The sequence below is a fragment of the Pseudonaja textilis genome, chromosome 1, assembly GCF_049901715.1.
Source record: "Pseudonaja textilis isolate UNSWEBS1 chromosome 1, rPseTex1.2, whole genome shotgun sequence".
Lineage (NCBI taxonomy): Eukaryota > Metazoa > Chordata > Lepidosauria > Squamata > Elapidae > Pseudonaja > Pseudonaja textilis.
In genome coordinates, this window is record NC_141990.1 from 326,331,173 (window position 1) to 326,354,877 (window position 23,705).

The window sequence follows — 23,705 nt, forward strand, 5'->3', positions numbered from 1 at the left end:
CTGGTCAGTCCTAGCCAGCAGAGCAATAACAAGAAATCATGGAAATTGCAGTCATTTGCATGTCGCCTGTTGCTGTTTCAAAGTTGTGCGCAAATATTTCTGAAATATAGAATCTTTAAAACTTGGTGTTTGTTTTAAAAGCATTACGTCATCAGATGACTCACCACGCACCAGTCAATAAACTGCATCTATTTCTTTGTTGTCGTTTTCCTGCCTGCAGTGGACAGATGGGCCTCCACCAGTACAGTTTCAGGCACAAAATGGACCTACCACCAGCCTGGCCAGTCTATTGTGAACCTACTGTCTTCACTTGGGAAGAAGATGGAAACCATTTTGTACACTCGCCTTTTTCTTTTTTTTTTTAACAACAACAAAAGAAAAGGATGGGTAGCAAACACTTCTCCAAGCCCTCTAGGAGATGGCATTGAGGTTACCTTTCCTAGACCCACAATTTGGCATGGCCATTCTGAGCTCTTTTTTAAGGTTGTGTGCGTGTGCGTGTGCGTGTGTGTGTGTGTGTGTGTGTGTGGATCACCTAGGTTGCAGGGATGTGTAATGTAAGTAAACACACAGGGTTGTAAGAGGTAGCCCTTCCTATTTCTCAGAATTTGGTATTACATGACGTGGATAAAACAAGGGCCCCTTCAAATAAGATTTATTTAAAAGAGAAAGAAATCAGCCCATATAATGAAGGTATAGGGAGGTTGAGATGGAATAGAGAAAGCCATGCCTGCTTCCTTGCTAATTAAAACTGCCCCTGAAAATGCCTATATTTTTATGAAGGCTCTGTTGCCCTTTGTATTATCCAGGCTGCTAGATTTGCTTCTTGAGCACACTTGCTCTAAAGTATCTGTAGTTGGTGTATCTAAATAGCATAGGCCCCATTCTCTGGCAGGAAATGTTCTGTCTCTATTTTAGTGTGTTTCAACCTTAGCGACTCCCAAGATATGTGGGCTTCCATTCCCAGAATTCGCAGAAGCTATGCTGGCCAGGGAATTCTGAGAATTGAAGTCCAGACATCATAAAATTACTAAGTTTGATAAACACTGCTCCATTTGCTTACCTTTCCATGAAAAAAAAACCTCAGTAAATCGGTTAAATAATGTGGGAGGTGTTTCCTTCCTTACGTCACTTTAGGGAACTTGGGCTCTGCATTCTTCGGAATAATTCTTCAGATAATTCATATTTGAGCAAAGCTTATGGTAATCAGCTGCTGTCAGTGTTTTAAGTGCCTGTTTGGTTCCTTAAAAGGTGCATGCTTTTTCTCCAGGGTAATCCTTTGGTTTTTCCTCAAGACACATTACCCATCTGGGTAAAAATCATGATTATTATTTTTTAAATACTTTTTGGAAAGCAACTTGACTTCACCTCTTTTCAACTCTTGGATCTGAAATAAGGACAAATGGCGGCTTGGAAAAACAGCTGGCCAGATCTGGAATTATGTGGTTTGTTTGAGATTAGGCTGTAGCCAGGTCTTCCAAGACTTTTAATTAGAATGTAGAGAGTTGTATCTGGTGCAGAATTCAGCTTCTGAGAATCTCGGCATTCAGGATCTTTTAATCTTTTAGCCTCTAATAGATGCAAAGATACCTTTGAAAGGATATGGGAGATAACTTCCCATATCCCCGACTCAAAATGGGAAGCTTAAACAAGTTTTCCAATGATTGGGGTAGGAATTCTGTGCCCTTAGCCTTCCCGTCGTTAGCAAAATTATATATTATGCAAAGTACCTAATTTGGAATGATTATGCAAAACCATTATGCAAGTAACTGCATAAATCATATTACACTAGAATCCAGCTTTTCCAATTACTTTTTAAAATTATATTATTTGAAGGCAGGGACACAACCCTGCTTTAGTGTGGTGTGTGGTGGATCAATTTTAAAAGGAGATAGTTTATTTTGTTACTAGTTCAATGAATTATTAATTATGGATTTTTTAACATTATTTTACCATCCAAAAGCTATAACCAATATCCCCTAATCATGCACTCTTGATATTTTCAGGAATAATGCAATCCAGTTCCTTTCTGAAGTAGGTTGATGTGTAAAAAGCAAAGGTGTTTTCAATATGCCGGGAAAGAAATAGGGGAAGAAAAGTTCAGGATAATAGTAACTAAATAGGTAGCAACTAAAAGAACTGAAAGAGGAAGAGCTGGTATTCTTAAACTTTAATGTTGTCTATTATTTGGAATGTAGGTCTGTTTATAACATTCCTTAACAGATCCTGGCAAAAAAGGAATCCTGCCCTCCCTCTTTTTCCTTTTCCCTTTCCTTCAGAAAATAGCAACAAATGCTTATTATTTCATAGACTGAACGTTTACTTATTCCCGAAGAAATACATTGTGTGTGATTTGCTCCATGTTTGGGATCTTTAAAAAAAAAAAAAACACCCTGCAAAGGGCCCCTCTCACTTCTATTTAGGATTTTTTTTAAAAACCCTCTGGAGTGCCAAAAATATAGGCTTGGGTTGGTAGGGAAGGTGGTCGGGAAGCAGTTGGATCCGTACAGTGATTTACCTTTTTAATTGAGTTGACTCTCCCAATTTTCCCACGGCATCTTTAAACTAGATGTAAATAAGTCAGAAGGCTAGAAGTTTGTTTGTTTTTTTTAAACAAGTCTGGGGTGAAAATTGATTTATTCCTCCAGTTCGTAATTCAGGGATGTCTGTTATCCATATTCCTAGGCTCTCTTCTCCATGTATAGTTGAGGGACAGAAGCTATATATTTTCCAATTAACAGATTCTCCCCCCACCCACCCCGCTTCCTAAGCAGTGTTCAGCCTCTAGAAAAGAATTACTAATGCATACGCAATCAAAATTCGTATTTAGAAAAGACTTCCTTTTCTGCATAAACCAAAAAGTAAAAAAATGTTTCTTACCGTAAAGACGCAAGACGTGCGTCCTTACTAACAAACCTGGGCGGACCTAAGAGGCCTGATCTGAAATAGCCCCAATAGATTGAATCTAGCTTTCAGGATGCTAAGGCAGGCTGTCTTTGTTAAAATACACATACCTCATTTCCTTCTCAGCCCCTTCCCAAAGAATATACCCCTTGATATACACTGTCCCATCTTCTTGGAAATCTGCATTTTAGCTCATAGAGGGTGGGCGATTTAGATCACTGAACTTGTGATTTTGCACAGTTGAAATGTGGAGTCTGCCAACGCGTGTGTGAGTTCTTGCTGTTCACACTTCTGAGACACCTGCAGCTGTTCATTAACACTCTTTATGAAACAGTTCTTTTTATGTACTTAAAATGTGTTTTAGTAAATTTGTACAGTTTTTGTCTTTTAGCCTTTTTTCCAAAAAGTGTTTAATCTTTCTTAACAACAATGTGTAAACATTAAAAAAAAAATGTACAGTAGAAGTAGAGTTTTTGTCTTGTTTTCAGGCTCAATTTTCTTCCTAATCCCGGGTGAGAAAATATCTGTGGGAAGCATATCTTCAATTCTACCCAGAGTTGTATATAGGCCACTAGAGGCAAGAGCTATGTAGAACTTCATCTTTAAAATATTTTTACAATCTAGTTGTACAGGTATGCAAAAGAAGAGGAGGAGAAAGAAAGAAAAAAAATGTACCCCTAATTAGAATAGGTCTAAAATCTTAATCTTGTGCCCATAGTTTGCTTTTGGGTTTTTTTTTCCCTTATCACTTGGCCTGATATTTAAGTGGTTGAAAAAAAAAAAGTATTCCCAAATTACAGTTGTTTAAGTGAATCCAGCTTTCCCACTGACTTTCCTTGTCAGAAGGTCACAAAAGGTGATCACGTGACCCCGGGACACTGCAACTGTCATAAATAGGAGTCGGTTGCCAAGCACCTGAATTTTAATCATGTGACCATGGGGATGCTGCAAAAAATAAGTATGAAAAATGGTCATAAGTCACTTTTTTCACTGCCATTATAATTTTGAGTGGTCACTAAGTGAACTGTTGTAAGTCAAGGACTACGTGTACCATCACTGGAAAAAAATCTAGTCCAGGGCTTAAGGCTTGTGGACTTCAACTCCCAGAATTCCTCAGCCAGCATGGTTGGCTGGCTGGGGAATTGTTAAGAGTCGAAGTCCATAGGTCTTAAAATTGCCAAGATTGATCTAGATCTTAATAAGTCTGAAAAAATACAGCTTGTTTGGGTAATCTATATTGTTGGCAATATGCTGGTTATGTAAACTGCTTAGAGAGGGCTATAAAGTACTGTGAAAGTGGTGTATAAGGCGAAGTGCTATTGCTATATTGTATCATGTAAGAGGTTGCAATGGGAGATGATCAGAGGTGCTATTCAACCAATTCAGACCGGTTCTGGTGTACCGGTTGCAGAAATTTTGAGTAGTTTGGAGAACTGGCAAAAAACCACCTCTGGCCGGCCCCGCCCTTTCCTATCCTTGTTTTTTAGCTCAGCTGATTTGCACGGCAGAGCTCAAGATCCAGATGGATCTTGACAGACTAGAACACTGGGCCGTATCTAAAAAAATGAAATTCAATGTAGAGAAAAGTCCTACACTTAGGCAAGAAAAATCAAAAGTGCACTGGTTGAAATCAGGTTCAATAGCAGTAACTTTGAGAGGGATCTTGGAGTCTTAGTGGACAACCAGCTAAATATGAGCCAGCCGTGTGCAGCAGCAGCCAAAAAAGGCTAATGCAATCCTAAATTGTGTTAACAGAGGGATACAATCAAGATCAGGGGAAGCACTAATACTACTCTATAAAGCCTTAGTAAGACCACACCTAGAGTACTGCATCCAGTTTTGCTCACCACATTATAAAAAAGATGTTCAGACTCTAGAAAAAGTACAGAGAAGAGCAACCAGGAAGACTGGAGACTTAAAACATACGAAGAACGGTTACAGGAGCTGGGCTTGGCTAGTCTAGTGAAGAGAAGGACCAGGAGAGACATGACAGCAGTCTTCCAATACTTGAGGGGCTGCCACAGAGAGGAGGGGGTCAAGCTGTTTTCTAAAGCGCCTGTAGGCCAGACAAGGAATAATGGATGGAAACTGAACAAGGAGAGATTTAACCTGGAAATAAGGAGAAACAATCAACCCATGGAATACCTTGCCCTCTGAAGTTGTGGGAGCACCATCACTTAAGAGCGGATTGCCTCACCCCACCTGAGCTAAAAAACAGCTCAGCTTACCAGCACTAACACAGGGAGGTTTTTGAGCATGTGTGAACTTGGTAGGAAAAAAATTGGATTTCCACTACTGGCGATGATTTTGATTGGGCTTATCTAACCTTGTACTCCCAGATGTGCAGCTCCCATTATCTCATGCCAACACTTGACCAAGTTACACCCATACTTCAGCCTGCAATTACAGTTGCAAATCTTGCTGGTCACATAATTGACCCAACTTTACTTTACTTTTTTTTTTGCTGTAGTTGTTAAGGGAACACTACAGTCATTAAGGGAATGCCATAGGCATTAAACAAATCCATCGTCTGCAATGGATTTTTTTTTTTTTTGCTGGAAACTGAAAATAAACACAAGGTTACAGGAACCCCCCCCTCCAATAAATTGCAGTCATGTGACTTTGGCATGCTGCAAGTGGCTGTAAGCAGCGGACTAGTTGCCAAATGCCCACAACGCAATCACAATCATTTTCTGGGGAGGGCAGAAATCAGAAATTCAATCCTTTGGGGGGGGGGTGTTTCCTAATCTTTTTTGTGGGTCTATCATAACTTCAAACAGTTACTAAGCAACCAGTCATTAAGTGAGGCTCACCTGAAGTAGACACTATGTTCTGAAAGGAGGACTAGTTTTTCTTCCTCAAATAATTTCCCTTTATGGGTCAACTTAAATTTCCTTTGAATACAGTAATAGGGTTTTTTGGCTTTTGTTATCCAATTTTTTATGGGAACAGCAGCAGCTTTTCGGGTGAGTAAGTTTATGTTTTCCTTAAAATCTTATTCCCATTTTCAGTTGGGAACTTAAAGGATACAAGGTGCACAAGGAACTTGTGATTTTGGGCTTCTTTCTCTATTCTTGTTGCTGCTTTGTCTCCATAAATATTCACCCACCATTGCAGTGTTGATAAACTCAGATTCTTTCATAGAATGCCAGCTGCCTGCTCATTTTCCAGAAATGCATGGAGAAGTCTGGTACTTTCATCCTGGAGAGTAAATTTTGTAGTAACTATGGCATAAAGCTATAGCGGTTTGATCTCTTTTTATGACCAAACATCTTTCTGTCACCACAATTCAGCAGGAATTCTTTGGCTTCAAATTCTCATCAGTTTCTTCCAATTTTGAGAATACTGATAGTCCTCAACTTATGATCACAATTGAGCTAAAATTTGTTGCTAAGTGAGAAATTTGTTAATTGAGTTTTGCCACATTTTCTCATCTTTGTTAAGGGAATCACTGCAATTCTTACATTAGTAACAAGGTTGTTAAATGAATCTGGCTTCCCCATTGACTTTCCTTGTCAGAAGATTTTGCAAAAGGGAATCATGACTCCAGGACACTGCAACAGTCATAAATGTGAGTTAGCTGACAAGTATCCAAATGTAAATCACATGACCAACAGTCGTAAGTGTGAAAAATGGTCATAAGTCACTTTTTGGTGCTACTGTAACTTTGGTCATTAAATGACCTGTTGCAGGTTGAGGACTACCTGTATAAGATGATTTTAGTTATGATGGAAATTACTATTTTTGCACACAGATCTTTTACAGTCAGTCCCAATAGTATGAAATGAACCCCTCCAACATGTCACTTTTTGACACTTCAATTTAAGCAAGTATTATACTGGAGGTAATTATATTTTTCCCTTCCCGTTTGAAAAGTTCATTTGGAGTTTTTTGTTTGTTTGTTATAGTTTTAAGGAAGAATAGTTTTCTTTTAGTGGAAATGAATGACACGGCAAAGGAGGGGAGGTAAAATGAAATAAGGTGTGAATTCAGATTATAGCAATCCATGGCGAAGCTCTGATATCTCGTCTGTTAATTTATTTATTATTGGATTGATATTGCCGCCTATTCGCCCATAGCTACTGCTACCTTTCATTGGCCCCTCGTCGCCGTCTGGAACTTTTCATTGGTGGAATAACTTTGGTTGTCAACCAAGTTGGCGAATCAAAGTGAAGGCGAGCCAAGCGGGCGTTGCTTGTACCAGAAAATGGAGGCGCTCGGTTGCGGAGGCGGCGCTCAGAAGGAGAGGATGGGCGTGGCCCAGGAAAGGGCGAACTCTGAGACAGAGGGCGTGGCTTGATCGGTGGGCGGCTGACGTAGAAGGAGCGTTTCAGACGGAAGGAGGCGTTTTGACGGACGGAGCGCCCTCAAGAGACGTGAGGGGAGGCGTCTCCCCACAAGGACAGCGGAGGAAGAGGCGTGGCCCCCAAGAGGGCAGCGAACCTCTGAAGAGGCGTGGCTTTAAAATGGGAGCGCGGAAGACGACGACGAGGACGAGGAAGAAGAGGAGGAGGAAGGAAAAAAAGAAAGAGGTGCCGGCGGTCCACTGCCTCCGCGCGTGCGCAGATGTTTGGCAGCCAACGAAGGGAAGCGCTTGAGGAGATCGCTGAAGGGGGGATGGGGCGGGGCGTCGCTCGGCGCGAGACGAAAGCGGCTCGCCCGCCTTTTTTTTCCCCTACCGTCTTGAACGCTCCCCCTTCTCGCGGCTTTCCCCCTCGCGCGTGCGTACTCCACTCGTGACCCCTCCCCTCCACGGCATCCCCGTAGTCGTCCGCGTCCTCCTCCTCCTCCTCCTCCTCCTCCTGTCAGTGGCCACCTGAGGGAGCCGCGCTCTCCTCCCCCACCCAGGCCCGGCCCGGCCCTGTGAGTTGGAGAAGAAGGAGGTGGCGGCGTCGACGACTTGAGGTAGCGCGGGAGAAAGGGGAGCGCCGAATAGGGCTGAGGGGGGGGGAAGAGAGGGAAAGGAATGGGGTTTGTTTTTCTTACTGTCGTCGGAGTCAAAGGGGGCGGGGGGGGCGGCGGAAAGAGTTTTCCCTCGGGTGTGTAGAGAGACCGAGGGCGCGCGGGTCCCTTCCAGTCCCGCGTTATCGGAAAGAAAGCCGTGTGATTGACAGAGTTGGGGGTGTCTCAGCTGGGAGGAAGAGGCTTGGGTTGGTTTTTTTGGTGGGGGGACACATTTTGGGATGGAGGAAACGTTTCGGTGAGGGTACTAATTAAAGCGCGGCGCGTATCGGGCCTCGGCCCACACAGTCAACTTGATGGGCGACCATCAGGAAATACTCGGGCCGTCGGCTGGCCTGGAAAATATGTGGGGGTGGGGGGGAACCAAAACCATCGTGGAATAAGGCGGTGCCAAATTGCTTCCATATTGTTGACAAGAAACTACACGGACTCTCTCAAGTCACCAGGAGGGTCAAGCTCAAGTTGGGAAAAAAACTTTTTTTAAACACCTATCTGGAACACCTGTCTGGCCTGTGACTCTTTTATCTGATCACCACTGGTGGCTGGGGGAGAATGACAGTTAAGATGCCAGAAGTTTCTTGAGTGGTTGCTTGTTTGGTTAGTACTTTACTTTACTTTTTTTTTTAAGGGTTTTCTGTTGGGAGATTTTAGCTGCACAAAGATGTGCAACTAAACTTGCTCACCTATTTGAAGAGGGAAAAGGCGATATACTGTAATGTTCCCTCTTCAATCAGCGATGGATATGTTGAGAAATAACTTTTCTGCTTGACGTTTAAAAAGCGTGTTGTGAAAGAAAAAAAGGTACATTGGTGGAATTTTATTTATGCAATCCCCACCTCGGTCTGGAAGGACTTGAGGCAAGTTTTAATAATTATAGTATTTAAACACTACTTGTTAATACTTGTTTTCTTGACAGCTTGTAAAAAGCATTTTAAAGAAATATCTGATTATTTCTAACAACTGGTTCTGTTGTAGTAGTCTGCTACTTTTAAGTTAAGAACATATTACCAAAAAGAGAATAGAATACTGTAGCTCTGAAATTTAAAGTTGTTGGGATGTGTGGTTTAAAACTTAAACACTGTCACCTATTGCTTAGAGTATTCATACAGAATGAAGGGAATTTATAGGACTGCCCAAATTGGGGAAATACAGATTGAAGGATTTTTGATAACTGTTGATTCCATTGTGTTGCATGTTAACACTAGATTCCAGATAAAGAAAAAAGTCACATTTTTGAGTCAGTGAGAGGGTTAATAAGTAGTAGGATCAAAAAAGAATTTGATCCAGTCAGCTAATCCATAAATAGTCAAGCTTAACTTAAATCAGACCTAATAATATACTGAATAAATTCAGCTAGGCAAGACAACACCTAAAACCAATCCTTGATCTGTTTTTGCATAATTAGTCCTCCAAGAAAAAGAGCTGGGGAGAAAGAGTGACTGGGGAAAAAAAAACAGGCTGCTTTGTTACAGAACTCTGGTGGTAAGTCCTGGCAGTATTCAAAACACACTGATTGGCTGTGATGATGAATCATCTTTTTCCTACCTGACCAATGAAGAAGGGGCTAGTGATGGCCTGGAGAATTGCCAGTATTGTCTTAGTTCATGAGATAATAAACATTTCTTGAAGATGGATGAGAATGTTGTATTCCTCATATGCTAATTTTTGATTCAGCTGGTTGAGCTGGTAATTGTATGTTGGGGCAATCACCATTAAGGAAATCTGATTGGATTAAATGTATTGCAAAAATAAGGACTGCTAAATAATGAAAAATTGAGATTACTTTTTATCCTTACAACTACTTTAGCACAAAATGTGGATAAGACCTTGGAGAAATATGCCAGCAGTCTGTGAAGAAATTAATGTTTGAAAGTTGACTTTGACATAATTTGAGGAGAAAAGAGGAAGCTAGCTGATCTCAGTCAAAATCTAATTTCTTAACACAGGGAATAGTTAGAAGCTTATTACAACAGGTTGTTTCTTTTGTGTAAGAATATACAAGGTTTAGGGGAAACTATGTAAATGAGCATCTGAGTGTATTTTTGCAAGGTAAAATTGTATTTAATCTTCAGGCTTATTCCTGAACTCCCTTGGGAGCTAGTTTAAGAACCTCATCGGAACAGTTGGAAGAGATGCCATTAAATGCAAAGTGCCTTTTGGGAGGTAATTGCCTCTGCTTTCATGGTAAATGTGTTCCAAGTGCAATAAAGTTTGAAAGGATTAGGGCTATTTAGGTATATTTCATGCATTTAGAATGAAAAATGGAATGAAGTATATCTGCCTGGAAGAAAACACAGGTAGCAAAATGACATTCAGGACCATGAATGGAAATGCCAGGAGCACTGATAACTATGCAGGGGGAAAGAAAGGTAGGTATTCCATTTGCACACAGTAACAGTTGAGTAAACTTGAGTGTACACATCAGTGAAGTGTAGAAATTGTAGCTACTGGGCATTTTGGACACTAAGACACAAGGAATTGGACAGTTGACTGAACTGAAAGATGCTTTGGAAAAGAAGGGATCCTAGATACAAGGAATTTGTTGTACAACATGTTACTGAGAAATAAGCTTTGTAAAACAGTAAGGTTTACCTTGAGTCAAGCTTGAATTCTGGTAACTTCTTAGGCACAATGAATAATTTTTTGGGGGGAGGGGAGACAACTTTGTGTTTCAATGGGAAATCTTTAAAAGAAGGAAAGGCAGTTATAAAGTCATTTTTCCTGTTTCTGAAGTATGTTTAGGGACAAAATAAACTTATTTAAAAGATCAGCCTAAGTGGTTCCAGGAGAAAATAGTTTAGAGACACTTTCTTGATTTAAAAAATATAATTCCAGTTTTGAAAATTCAAGTTCTTCATTTACTGGATAAAATCTTTCCTATGAATGGCTATGAAATAACCATTGGATCACATCTGGATGAGAACTAAAATCCAAGGCCTGTCTATGGAATGGTTAACAACATCCCCACCCATTGATTTGTTTCTAAAATAGCTCTGGAAGTGAGACATTTCCTTCCTGTTAAATACAATGACAGGGATGGGTCTTCAGGTGATGAGAATGCCCTATTTTTCAGGTTATTCAGCTGGGACATTCTGGGGGCACCAAATTAGGAAATTCTCACTCATTTTCATACCCATTACCTTAAAGGAATGTTCTTATGACAAAGATTTTCTGAATGAGATCCAAGGCTTAAGCAATGCTAGAGTTATACCATTTTATGCTTTTTAAAATTGTTTTAGGTAATTTTATTAAAACTTTAAAATGAAAAATTACAAACTAATATTAGAATAAAAAAGGAAACAGAAAAAACAAAAGTGCAGAAAAATTATATAAAGAAATGACATCTGATTTTCTTTTGCAGCAGTTAAACATATAGCCTCTTACTCTATAGGAAAAATTACAGGTAGTCCTTGACTTACAACAGTTCATTTAGTGACTTCAAAAGTTACAGCAGCCCATTTTTCACGTTTACAACTGTTGTAGTATCCCTGTAGCCACACAATCAAAATTCAGATGCTTGGCAACTGACTCATGATGTTTACAGTGCCATGAGGTCATGTGATCAGCTTCTGGAACCTTCTGACAAGCAGTCAGTGGGGAAACCAGATTCACTTAACCATATTACTAACGTAACTGTTACAACAAAAGTTGTAAAATGGGTAAACTTCACTTAAATGTTTTACTTAACAGAAATTTTGGGATCTATAGTTGAGGACTACCTGTAATGTAACCATAATCTTTTCTAATCATTAAAACATAATTTCAGGTTGTTTAATTTCACACAGTCAATAAAGGATTTCCAATCAGCATTAAACTTGCCTTGTCTCTAATTAAAGCGATTGGTTTGGCCATTTTAACAAGCTCCATCATTTTCATCTCTATTCCTCAATTGTGAGTAAAGTCAAATCTTTCCACCTTTAATAGTCTTACCACTGTCAACTTAAAACTAAGTTCCAAGAGATTTTTTTCTTCTATCTATATAGTGCCTTTCTCCTGTTTTTCTGAATCTTTTTAAAAATAAGATTCTCAGAACTGCGCACAATACTTAAGTTGGGATCTGACCACATACATACATACATGCATGCATGCATACATACAATGGAACACTTAATTGACAGGATTGGAAATAACAAGGACAAAGTTCCTTCTATTATCTAGTTAAACTGCTTTCTCAATCTTACTATTCAATCCTAATGACTGATAAACTATGCATCAGTTTAACTCTTATCCAGAAAATAAAATTTGGGTGCTAGAATGAAATTTAAAAACATACAGGAGGGGAAAATGGAATACAGAAAAAGGGCAGTCTAATTGTGTAACTTCTTCACAGTTCCAATTACTTTAGTTACTATAACTGTTCTGAATTTTGTTTTCCTAAAACATGAGGTACAAGCAGTGGTATGCTCGACCTGGCTTATACTAGTTCACACGAGCCAATTGTTAGAGCAGAGCAGAGCCACAATACCTAGCATGCTGGTCAGATACCTGGTGGCTCATGGCATGGCAGCAGCAATGGAGATAATTATGCATTTATTAGCATACCACTGAGTGCGAGCCACTTTTCTATGGCCTTTTTCCCCTTAGGATTTGTGAAATCAGTGTTCATACAAAATTAACAATTTTAGAAGTATATATTGCAAAAGGCATCTTAACAAGCTTTAAAATAACTCATGTTTAGTTGCTTAGGAGAAACTAAATATGCCTAGTTGAGGAAGTGATTCTTTTCTTTATATGGATCATGTGCTCTTTTGAATGTCAATTTTATTTATATCTCACCATTGTTTTTACAAATAACGTTCAAGACGGTAGGAAAAAAAGGCGGTGAACATATCCAACAAAGGCTGCTTGCTATAACAAACATGTTATAAAAATTATTTTTAAAATAATGTTTCCTATTTTTGAAATGGAGATTAGACTGAAATATTGATTTGCATCAAGGATTAATTCTACTTGTTGGCTGAGATGGAATTCTTGCCTCCTAATTTAGGTCATGTTGAACTTCCAACCTTGGCCAAAATCAGGTTATTAGGATGCTTCTGTTTATGTGTCTTTCACTAGGCTTTTTAATTAACAATTTAATTGTCACTTAATATGAGACTTTGAGCTCAACATTTCCCCCTTATTCCACTCTTCCATCATCTCTCACGTGTACTAATTGTATTAGGTCACTGGCTCCTTCTTAATCACAGTGCATTTTTTGCTGCCTCAGCATTCACTTGTACTTATTACATTAAGCAGGTTCATTTAATAATCCTCTCAAGCAAGTCCCCTTTTAGTTAAGAATGTCAATAATTAAGCAGATATTTTTTAAAATTTGAAATGTTTAGATTTCTAAAAATAATCTAATAAAAGATTCCACACATCAGTTCTTTCCTTTAACTATATTAGAAAGATCAAAGATGTACTAAATTAACATTACTGTATATAGCAAGTCACAGTTGTCCATATAATCTAAAAAACAGTTAGTAGATTAGCGTATTCTAGAGTATTAGAGATATGCTACAGTGATTCTGAAAGGCTTATTTTCATGCATCTCAGTACAGGTAGTCCTCAATTTACCTCAATTGAGCCTAAAATTCATGTTGCTAAGCAAGTCTATCGGTTAAGTGAGTTTTGCCCCTTTTTATGACCTTCCTTGCCACACTTGTTAAGTGAATCACTGTGGATGTTAAGCTAGTAATATGATTAAGTGAATCTGCCTTCCCCATTAACTTTGCTTGTCAGAGGGTTGTGAAAAGCAATCACAAAGCAATGTCCTTACCCTGGGACATTGCAACCGTCATAAATATGAACCACTTGCCAAACATTTAAATTTTGATCATGTGACCATGGAGAATGTTGCAACGGTCGTCACTTTTTCAGTGATGATGTAACTTCAGTGATGATGTCACTAAATGAACTTGTAAGATGAGGACTATCTGTATCATGATTTCTTATAAACATTTGACAGCTGCTGAGGTAGATTGCTGATTTAAATTTTGAAATACATCAAAATAGAATTTTTGGAAAGGAAGTTAGAACACTTCCTTTGGAAAGGAAGTCAGACACAGACCTAGGTTGATTTGTGCAATGCCTCCCAAGATTTGAGGGATATTGAAAGTCAGGAGGGAAAAATGGAACAGTTTTGGGCAGGGAGAGAAGTTTTATACTTGGCAGCTACCTCTGTGGCACATAACAGCTTCCTGAAAGGCCATGGTTAGCTGCCTCACTGTTATAAGTTAAAAGAGCACCAGATTTTGTTCCAGGTTTCAATTACTACTTTTAATACAGGATTTAGGGTAAGACCTGATGCATACTTGTGTCCCTAGCCTTAAGTATGATGTTGCTACTTTTATTTTAACACACCAGAGGTAAAATATTCAAGTATTCAATATCTGGTCTATTTTCCAAGTATTCTGAGATGTAAGGGAGGCTAGACTTAACCACTGTGGACAAAGCAAATATGGATCTTTGGTTGTTTGGGTTTTCTCCCGCGTAAGATTCGAAGTATCTAGGCAGCGTTTCAATGAAGCCTCATTCATCATCTTCAGGCTTCTGTCTTCGGCTCTGTGCTCCTCAGAGAAGCACAGAGCCGAAGACAGAAGCCTGAAGATGATGAATGAGACTTCATCGAAACGTTGCCTAGATACTTTAAGATTTGAAATCTTACGCGGGAGAAAACCCGAACAACCAAAGATCCACATACAAATACCCGCGAAAACCTCAGAAAACAAACACACACACACACGTATTATTTCTTGGCTGCCAAAAATTAATGTGATCACAGCATAGAGTTTGTCTAGAGAACTTATTACTTCTGCATGTGTGTTCTGGACACATTAATTAAAATTCAGGAAAGCACGTGATGTGATCCTTGCTATTTCTGTCCTTATTTCTGTCACTGTACCCTATGACTATCATTAAATGTCATACCTGATGATTCTCAACTCTTGATGAATGTATCTTTTCTTTTATATATACTGAGAGTATTTATACCAAGACGAATTCCTTGTGTGTCCAATCACACTTGGCCAATAAAGCTATTCTATTCTATTCTATTCTATTCTATTCTATTCTATTCTATTCTAACATAACCTAAAGGGAAAATCCAGTCTGAGGTTTTTTGTTAGCATTCCACTAAGGTACCCCACTTGGCAGGCTGTTCCTTTGAAAGCTTTAAATATGAATAATAAAAATTGATTTTTTTTTCTGAAAATGCATGCTCATAATTTGTGACTATGGCAATGGCTCATCATTATAGACAGAATTTGCATAATGTTAGTCTGCTTCAAGTCAATCTGTCTTCATAGTTGAAGAAGGTGCTCATAAACATGCAGTTCTTGACTTATGACCATTCTTTCAATGACTGTTTGAAGATATGACAGCACTGAAAAAAGGTTCTTGACATTCCCTGAAGTAACAAGTGTCACCACAGTTATGTGATCAAGCTACAGTACCTTGCTCACGGTTAAAACAGGGGTGCTTCAGTTCCCCCCCTCTGCCTATCTCCCTCTATCTGTGCCCTTTTGGCAGTATTCCTTGGAGGCCGTAGTGGGGCTGGAGCTGAAGAAGCAGCCCAGGGATTCAGCAGTTGCTCTTGGGGACTCTGCTCCGTAATTCCTACCACACCCAGCTGGCTTTCACCATCTTCCCATTGCTAGTGAGGTGCACCCAGCCTGACCTATGGCTGCTGGCCATGCCAGGCCGCCTTCCTGAGGCTGTTTGCGCCATTCTCCAAATCGTGTGCCTGTTCTCATGAGACTTGGCAAAGATGGCCTCATGTTGCCAGCAGCCAGGACAGGCACAGCAGGAACAAGATGGCAAAGGTCAGCTGGGATGGTGGACTGCAGGGTGGCAAGGGACCTGGATGCAGGATGGCTGGGGCTTCCCAGAGTACTTGTTTTATGCAGCAGCAGCTGCTGCTTTCATTGCACTGCTAGAGATTCCTGGGTGGCTGTTTTGCACCGTGTTGCTTCATTGCAGCTCAGGGGCGTCTTGCAGCCCCAGAGCTGGAGCACACCAAGAAATTCCTAAGCTGTATAGACTATGCTTTTCCTGCACTTCCTAAATTCCCTTTGCATTGCAACCTCCTCCCCAACTTGTTCAGTTTGTGCTGTACCCCGCCCCCAGCACTTTTTACTTGGGACTCTCTCTACTTCCCACTTAACTTAAGGAACTGCATGGATTGCCATTGCTAAACATTGTGGTCACGTGGCATCACACTTTACAACCACATCACTTAGCAATGGAAATTTCAGTCCCAATTATGGTTGTATGTTGGGACTACCTGTATTCCTGTCAGCTCATAGACAGGGTTGAGACATTTGGCTTAATATGCTATGCAAGCTCAATTATGTGCCATCACATCAATGTCAGCCCTTAGTAGCCAAACCTGGATAGCTTTTCTCCACATGAATCTCCTTAATATGGTTCTTCATCTCTTAGCCCATGGCAATATTTTATGGCTCAGTAGCTCTATGAAACCAGAACTGGATTTTGGGAAACCCATGCCTCAATTAACCCTGAGTAATTGTGTTGCCTGGTTTTAAATCATTCTATTATGGAATGGATAGCAAATAAATTTAATAAAATGAAAAATATCCTCCTCTAGGTTCAAAACTGAATATTAGAACTTTCCTGACAAAAAATCTTGGTGCATCTTCACAAGTTCTATTTTTTAGAAGTATATCTTAGCTTTATCTGAGCTTGACCCTCATTTTCTGAAGGTTGAACATTGAACAAGGTAGCTCCAGAAAATTGTGGTGGCTTTCCAAGACAACTGCTTCTCTCAGGAGATTTTTAAATTAAAGGGAAGGTGATTTTGTACCACCGCAGAAGGATTTTCTGTAGTACTTTGTTTCTTGTAGCAAATGAAAGCAGGAGGCAGTAATTAACTTCACATAAAATGTTAAAATGTGGTTTGCTTGTTTGTGACTTGGTTTGCTGCATGGATCAATTATATAAGTCAATAAACCTTGATTAATCAAACCATGATTTAATGTGTTCTCTGAATACATTCACTGATGTGGGAAAAGGAGTAAATTTTGAGATAAAATCTACTTCAGGTGCTCCTAGTAATTGGCTGTTCTCAAATTCAGCAAAAGGACTACAGACCTGTATGCATTATGTGCAATAAAACTTTCTCAAAAATCTTGACAAAGCTTCTGCAGATAATTTGCTTTAAAATAAGTATCTCAAAGAGAGGTTTTGTTGTGTGCCCTGAGAACTGGAGTTAAAGATGCATGCCTCTCTTGATGGATTGGGGAATATCTAAGTACTTGGCTATATGCCTAAGTTATCTGGCGATGAGCCGTAGTAGTGCACTAGTTAGAATGCAGTATTGCAGGCTAAGTCTGCCTGCTGCCAGGGATTTGATCCTAGCCTGCTCAAGATTAACTCAGGTTCTCATCCTGAGGTTGTTAAAATGAGGACCCAGATTTTGGGGGGCAATATGCTGACTCTGTAAACCACATAGTGCTGTAAAGCACCGTGAAGTAAGTGCTGTTGCTATGCATAAGGTATTGAGGCACAAACTAGCTTGCTAGCTTATCCTAGGGTGTATATGCAGAGTGGCTGCAGCAGATATTGATCATCCATGTTGATGTCCTTTCATTTCAAATAAAGGTTAAAATCAGTTGCTAATCAAATATCCTATATTTAACTTTTTTTTTTTTGCATTAGCCAATAAGTCTCATTTCTATAACCTTTAATGAGGCAAAATGGTGTGCCAGAGTAAAGCATTTTGAACCAAGGTACCTCAAATGGGCTAATGTACAGATTCCATCAAAAACCCAGGATTCATGATGCTTGAAGGAATGAATTCTGGGGAAGTTGTAGCTACTTCAAGCTGCTGCTGTGGTGACATGACAGTTCCCAGCTACTGTCACAATCCCTCACTCTTTGCCTGTGGGGAAGTAAAGAGGGAAGGAAGGAAAGAAGAAAGGGAAAGAGGAAAAGGGAAGAAGTTCCCCTGTGCATTCTTCCTGGCACATCACTGTAAGCCCCCCCCAACCCATATGGCACCTCATGTACATCCCCATGCACTCTTCCTCATCTGTACACCCCTATCCCCAGCATGCCATCAGTGATTCACACCACTCACACACGCTCCCAAGCACCACCAGGGACTCTATCGGTGCCTCCTTTACACCCTCCTCTGCCCCAATTGCACACTCACACATCCATGAAGCTTTTTTAACCCACACCACTGCTCCCTTCACAACTATGCAGCATCTCTTGAGCATGTCCTTGCATAAGCGCACCAACGTGCCTACCGTCCCTGTCCTATTCTTTTATTTTTCTTATATGTACCCATTTCATGTATTCCTAACTGTATATATTTATACCTATTATCTTGTAAGCTATTGACAAATCAAAATAAATAAAAATAAAAAACCTGCACCCCCCTTGCTCCCTCCCCCTACATGGCAGCAACCATTTACCTGCTTGTTGGCCTTGAGGTTGCAACTTCCTGCTGGCTTCCCCACTGCCTTTTTCTCTCTGCAAGCTTCCCACTAGCAAAGTAAATGGGGAAGCCACCAGGGAGGGAGGGAGGGCAGGGGAGGGAGCAGTCAAGAAGGGAGAGAAGACAAAGGGAGGAAAGATTTCTAATTCTTCCTGTCAGTTTCCTAGAGGGAAACTCAATGGGGAAGAAGCAGGCAAGAAATTGGAAAGCACTTTCGCTCTCAACTGTTTTTTTGCCCAGGTCATTCTATTTAGGTTAGGAACTACATCTGAAATGACCCAGCTGAGCAGGAGTTCAGTTTCATGAGATTCAGGAACAGCAAAAATTATGGCAAGAGATTCATTCCCTGCTCCGTTCCCTTTTTCAAGGATTTTGGATTTGAAATATTATGCACTGCACCAAATGAGTAGACTGGAAAATGTCTATGATATTATTTATCCATCTATTGAATTTAACTTTCAAGGAATTGGTGTAGTTGCTACACTAAAGGACAAAACAAGTCCATCTCTCTTCATTTTCCCTAGGTGAAAATAGATAGCCTTTTCCCTCTAGAACTGCCTTGCTACTGCTGATCCACAAGGGAGTATGATTAACAGAACCCAGCTGATGCCCTCCTATACCTTCAAATATGATGTCATGTTAGGAATATGCCCTAGGATTTGACACTTCAGGGACCTTGGAATGCTGGCAGACATTTCAAGGCTTAGGAGCAATTAAATTATATGTCTTTATAATGATTTTGGATCTCATTTAGTACATTCAGTAAAAGGTATCGGATGTATTTCTGGTTTTTAGTACTGCACTGTTCTTGCTTTGGTTGCTAGAAAGGAAATCATTTAACAAACTAAGATAGTGGGGATGAGGAGGGAATAAGTTATTAAAGACTTTTTAAATAAATAATTGAAAAATATACAATACAGGAAGCTCAGGTTAGTTATCAATGGAAAACCTAGAAAGGGTCAGCATTCACTTTTGAAGATTGGCTTTGGCTTGATATTCAAGAAGTTTCATGTGCTATTCCCAGCATCTTGAAGTCCTGGCAATGAAGATAGCGGGGAAAGGTCTTGTAGCTGAAAGACAGAGGCAGACCAACTTAATGTACAAAATATTGGACAAAGAGACTGCCGTGAAACATCCGGAGTAGTAATTAGAGAATATCTGTTACACTTCTGTATAATTAACTGTTCAAGACTCATTTCCTTTTGATTAATTTATGCAGGGATCTCGTCTTGGTATTAAACTAATCATCAGCATTCACTCATTCCTAAAGCAGAAATCACTGGCACCCAGAAGTTGTCATTTGTTTCTTTGCTTGAATTGGTGCTCTTGAGTTTGAGCCTTTTATTATAAAGCACAATCAGGCTGTCAGACAAGAACACCATGGATTCTTCTGAGAGCAAGGAATTTCTAAATTTCAATCCTTTTAAAAAGCATAAGATTTTCTGAGTGTAATTTGAACAGCAAAAGTTAACATACCTAATTTGAATTTCAGAAGGTGTCTTAATAAGTTGGATCACTGGGATTTATAGTCTTTGAGGGCACTGTCACAATTATGAATTTTTATTTTTTTTATTTGAACACTCAGGTCCATTAATCAGTTCCAGACAGAAAATAGTGTCTTGAAAGGACAGAATTATCAACAAAATGCTTTTGAACACATACTTTATTTAGAAATTTCTTTTCAAGTCCAGAACTTAAGCCTTTTGTATATATATAGTTCAGGTGATATTTCCCATCCATTCTTAAAACCTCAACTGATATTTTCAGAAAGGGAAATAACTAATTGTGAGCCAGAACCAGTGCTGAAACACTACACGTCACCAATAGAGCCTCATTTTCTGTTAGGCCCTTATCTAGTCCAATGCAATGTGTCACAATAATTCTTCAAATTCCTCATTTCTTTAAACTAGAGATATTAGGAACAAAATCTTGGATTAAGTCCATATAAAATATCCATTCTGTATCCTGAGCTAAGTAGCGTATTTACTCTGCAGGCTTCGGTTTCTTCATCTGCCAGAACCTGGATTCTCTTCCAACAGAGGTCTCTTGTTAAATTTGTCTTCAATAATTAATTTTCATTAATTAGAATCACTAAGCTGGGATCATTTAGACCAGGAGGCCCTTTTATGACTTGTGGACTTCAACTCCCAGAGTTCCCTACCTTTGATTTAGACTATCAGTTCCCACCTTCCGCTCAGTGGAGAAATACAAATTAAAGCATCCCCTGAATAACATTTTGCTGGATCATTGGTTCCACTATGGAATTGTTCTTGCCGTTAGAAAGTTCTTTCTAAATTTCAATTAGAATCTTTCTTGATTTGCATGATAGAAATCCCCAAGATGCCCTATTATTCAGTGGATATTCCTGAATAAGGTACCCCTCTTCCATCAATCGGTTCATTAAAATGGGGTTTCACTCTTTTGACTTCTACTCAGTGCTGCACATGTTCCTATTAAATTTCATTCTGATAATGCCAGCTAGTTCTTCAAGGTATGGAATTCTATTTCTGCCTTCAAAAGTAGTAGCTATCCCACCTAAACGTGTTTATATTTCAAGCTTAACCACCCATCTCCTTCACAGAAGTATATATATACTTGTCATCCATACATTTCATATTCACACCTTTTCATTCAAATCATTAATACAAATAGAGAAAATTCAGTTTCTGGTCCTGTAGTATTTAATACTTCTCCAACTTGATGAGGCTCCATTAATTGAGCACTATTTAAATACAATTTTCAAGCAGCTCTGTATCCACCTAAACCAAGGATCTTCAAACTTGGCAAGGTAAGACTTGTGGACTTCAACTCCCAGAATTCCTGAGCTAACATGACTGGAGGAGGAATTCTGGGAGTTGAAGTCCACAAGTCTTAAGCTTTCCAAGTTTGAAGACCTCTGACCTAAACTATCATGCTGTATCCAAGCTATCCTCCATTAATGACATTTAGGACTGAAACTGCCATTACTGATGCAGTCATAAAATGCAACATCATGTGACCACGCTGCTTGTAACTCCAGCAGTCCCAGTTTACCATTATTAAGCAAAGACTTCAGGTGACTCAACTTCCTGCCACTTCCCCATTGATTTTGCTCATGGGAAACCAGCAATCACAGTCATGTAATAGCTGCAATATCATAAACTGAAAACCGGGCACTATGCATTCAGATCACAATCACATGACCACAGGGACACTGCAACAGTTGGAACTGTGAGGACTGGTGCCAAGTACCACTCATTCAAGTACACTGTTGCAAGTTCAAACAATAGCTGAACAAATGGATGTAAGCCAAAGACTATCTGTGCTTAGTTAATCAAGATATCATTTTGTCAAAGGCTTTGTTGAAATCAAGATATATCTGTAGTATTCCCACAATCAAGAAAGCTATTCAATCAAAGATAAGGTAAGATTTAATCTGGGAATCTTACTTTTGAAGGCTGGGATATTTTCCTCCAATTGCCTTTAATGTCATTTTAAAGACATTGTATAGTGATTAAAACTGATGCAATTCTGATCCCAGATAATTACATTCATTAAGGTAAACAAGTATTTTCTGATTATGTTTCTGTCAGTTGGAAACTTCAGTTCTGGCCTTGTTTATCACAATTTTATGATGAAAGAGTTTTTGGTGGAAGACTGATTCGCTTTTGTCATTTCTTTCTAACCTGTTAAAACATTTTGCTTTTATTGAGGAGTTGGTATGACAATGTGTTATTTTTAGCATCCTTTACTAATGCACATCCTGATCATTTTTACTTTTATTTACATAAGCTGTGCAGTTCTATTTTACCTGTCTACATATTGTGACTTGGCATCCTTGCATTTTCTGACATGTCCTTTTAAAAAAAATCTGGCTTCTTCAACAGTCTACTACCAGCACCAACCACCCATTTTACTTTTTGCAACTGTATTTTAATAAAATCTCCATTAGAAATGTTCCTCCACCTTCATCTTCCTTTTCTGTTACCTGATTCATGCGGAATCTAATAAATACTTGGAGTAGCTACAAATCCAGTTCTTAACATTCCAAGATGTATGCTTCAAATCAAGAACTCCAGCATTAACAGTGACTCTTCCATAATATTCCTGCTCTTTCCAACATCTTTCAAAGGAGAAAACTGTCAAGCAAGGCATGGCAAATTCTTCCTGGAAGGACCACGTTTTGCACAATTTCTCTCAACAGATTTAAGGGCAGAGTTTCTTATCACTGGGACTTCATTCTGCTTAGAAAGGTCTACAGTTCGCGTTTATTTTTTGATGAGTTGGATGGACAATGGTATCTTACAATGGCAGAAAATGTTACAAATGACTGTTCTAAACAAAATGTGATGGAAAGCAGGTTAGGACGCTTGTATGCCAACCACCTGAGGGGAAAAAAATTCCCATTTTAATAATGTTCCATTTTCTTTCCTCACCATTATCTGGAAGGAATCTTTACTTCAAATTTACTTATGAAACACTAATGTTCCAGGCTATTTGCCATTTTAATGCAGAAGCACCACTTAAGAATATATACATCAAATGAAGGTGTACGAGACAACACTGTTACTTATGGTCAAAATAAAGCTTACGCAATATTTTTAACCTTAAGGCAGGGGTTCCCAACCTGGGGTGCTCACACCCCCTGGGGGTGCGAGATGATATTCCAGGGGGTGCGAGAAAAGTCCAGATAATTTTTATTTATTTTTATATTTATAATGCAATGGATTAACTTTGTTTTCATTTTAGAGTTAAGTATCATTTAGTGGCCGTCACATACATAGCTGAAAAGATTTAATCCTACCATATATTTAATGCGTTCAGTAATTCCTAAAGTCTAAATTTCAGGGGGTGCAAGGTTCGAGTGAAATTTCTTTAGGGGTGCGGGGTGAAAAAAAGGTTGGGAACCACTGCCTTAAGGGATTTTTTTTAAAGATGTGGCATACAAACAGTTCTATACTCACTGGAATACTGCTCAAGGGATTTGGGGGCATTTCATAAAATGTGAATGCAAATCACGGGCAGCATTCGCTGTCACAGCCTTCAAATTATGAGAATCCGTCGTCAGGCTTAACCATTCACTGTGTGAAATTCGTGCACCGATGGAGTTAAATAAGCAACACAAAAGTCTATGTCGGTTGCCGTCCTTACTATTCCTAGAATAAAACCGCCAGGTTCTTCGAAAATTAAAATAACATACAACTCGGGAACCCCCCGCCCTCCCACCATGCATAATAACACAGCAAAGATCCCAACCCGAGAAGAGCCCTTGGAGAGCCATCTAGCCTGACGGAAGAATTGGCAAAGCTCGTTCGCGACTCTGCAGCTTGTCGGTGGGTCGTTCCGGAGAGGCTGCCGTGTTCAAGTTTCTGCAGCCGGTGATCCGATGAACGCGGACGGAGGCAAGAAATCTTCC

General features: G+C 39.5%; 2 protein-coding genes across 12 annotated transcripts in view; both read left to right on the plus strand.

Annotated features, from left to right (window-relative positions):
* Positions 1–3,365, plus strand: part of MAU2 (MAU2 sister chromatid cohesion factor) — a 41,020-nt gene extending 37,655 nt beyond the window's left edge. The window contains exon 19 of the mRNA XM_026699011.2: positions 221–3,365. Coding sequence (XP_026554796.1) covers positions 221–295 — 75 coding nt within the window. The 3' untranslated portion in view covers positions 296–3,365. The remainder of the gene's footprint in view (positions 1–220) is intronic.
* Positions 3,366–7,217: 3,852 nt separating this feature from the next.
* GATAD2A (GATA zinc finger domain containing 2A) overlaps positions 7,218–23,705 on the plus strand; it is a 107,193-nt gene continuing 90,705 nt past the window's right edge. For 4 of the 11 annotated variants that reach the window (XM_087920811.1, XM_087920926.1, XM_087920859.1 and 1 more), the window contains exon 1: positions 7,709–7,809. The gene's annotated coding sequence lies outside the window, so the exon portion shown is untranslated. Of the gene's footprint in view, positions 7,437–7,694; positions 7,810–23,705 lie in introns of those variants that run through there. The other 7 variants (XM_087920826.1, XM_087920877.1, XM_087920848.1 and 4 more) reach the window with 6 other exon arrangements.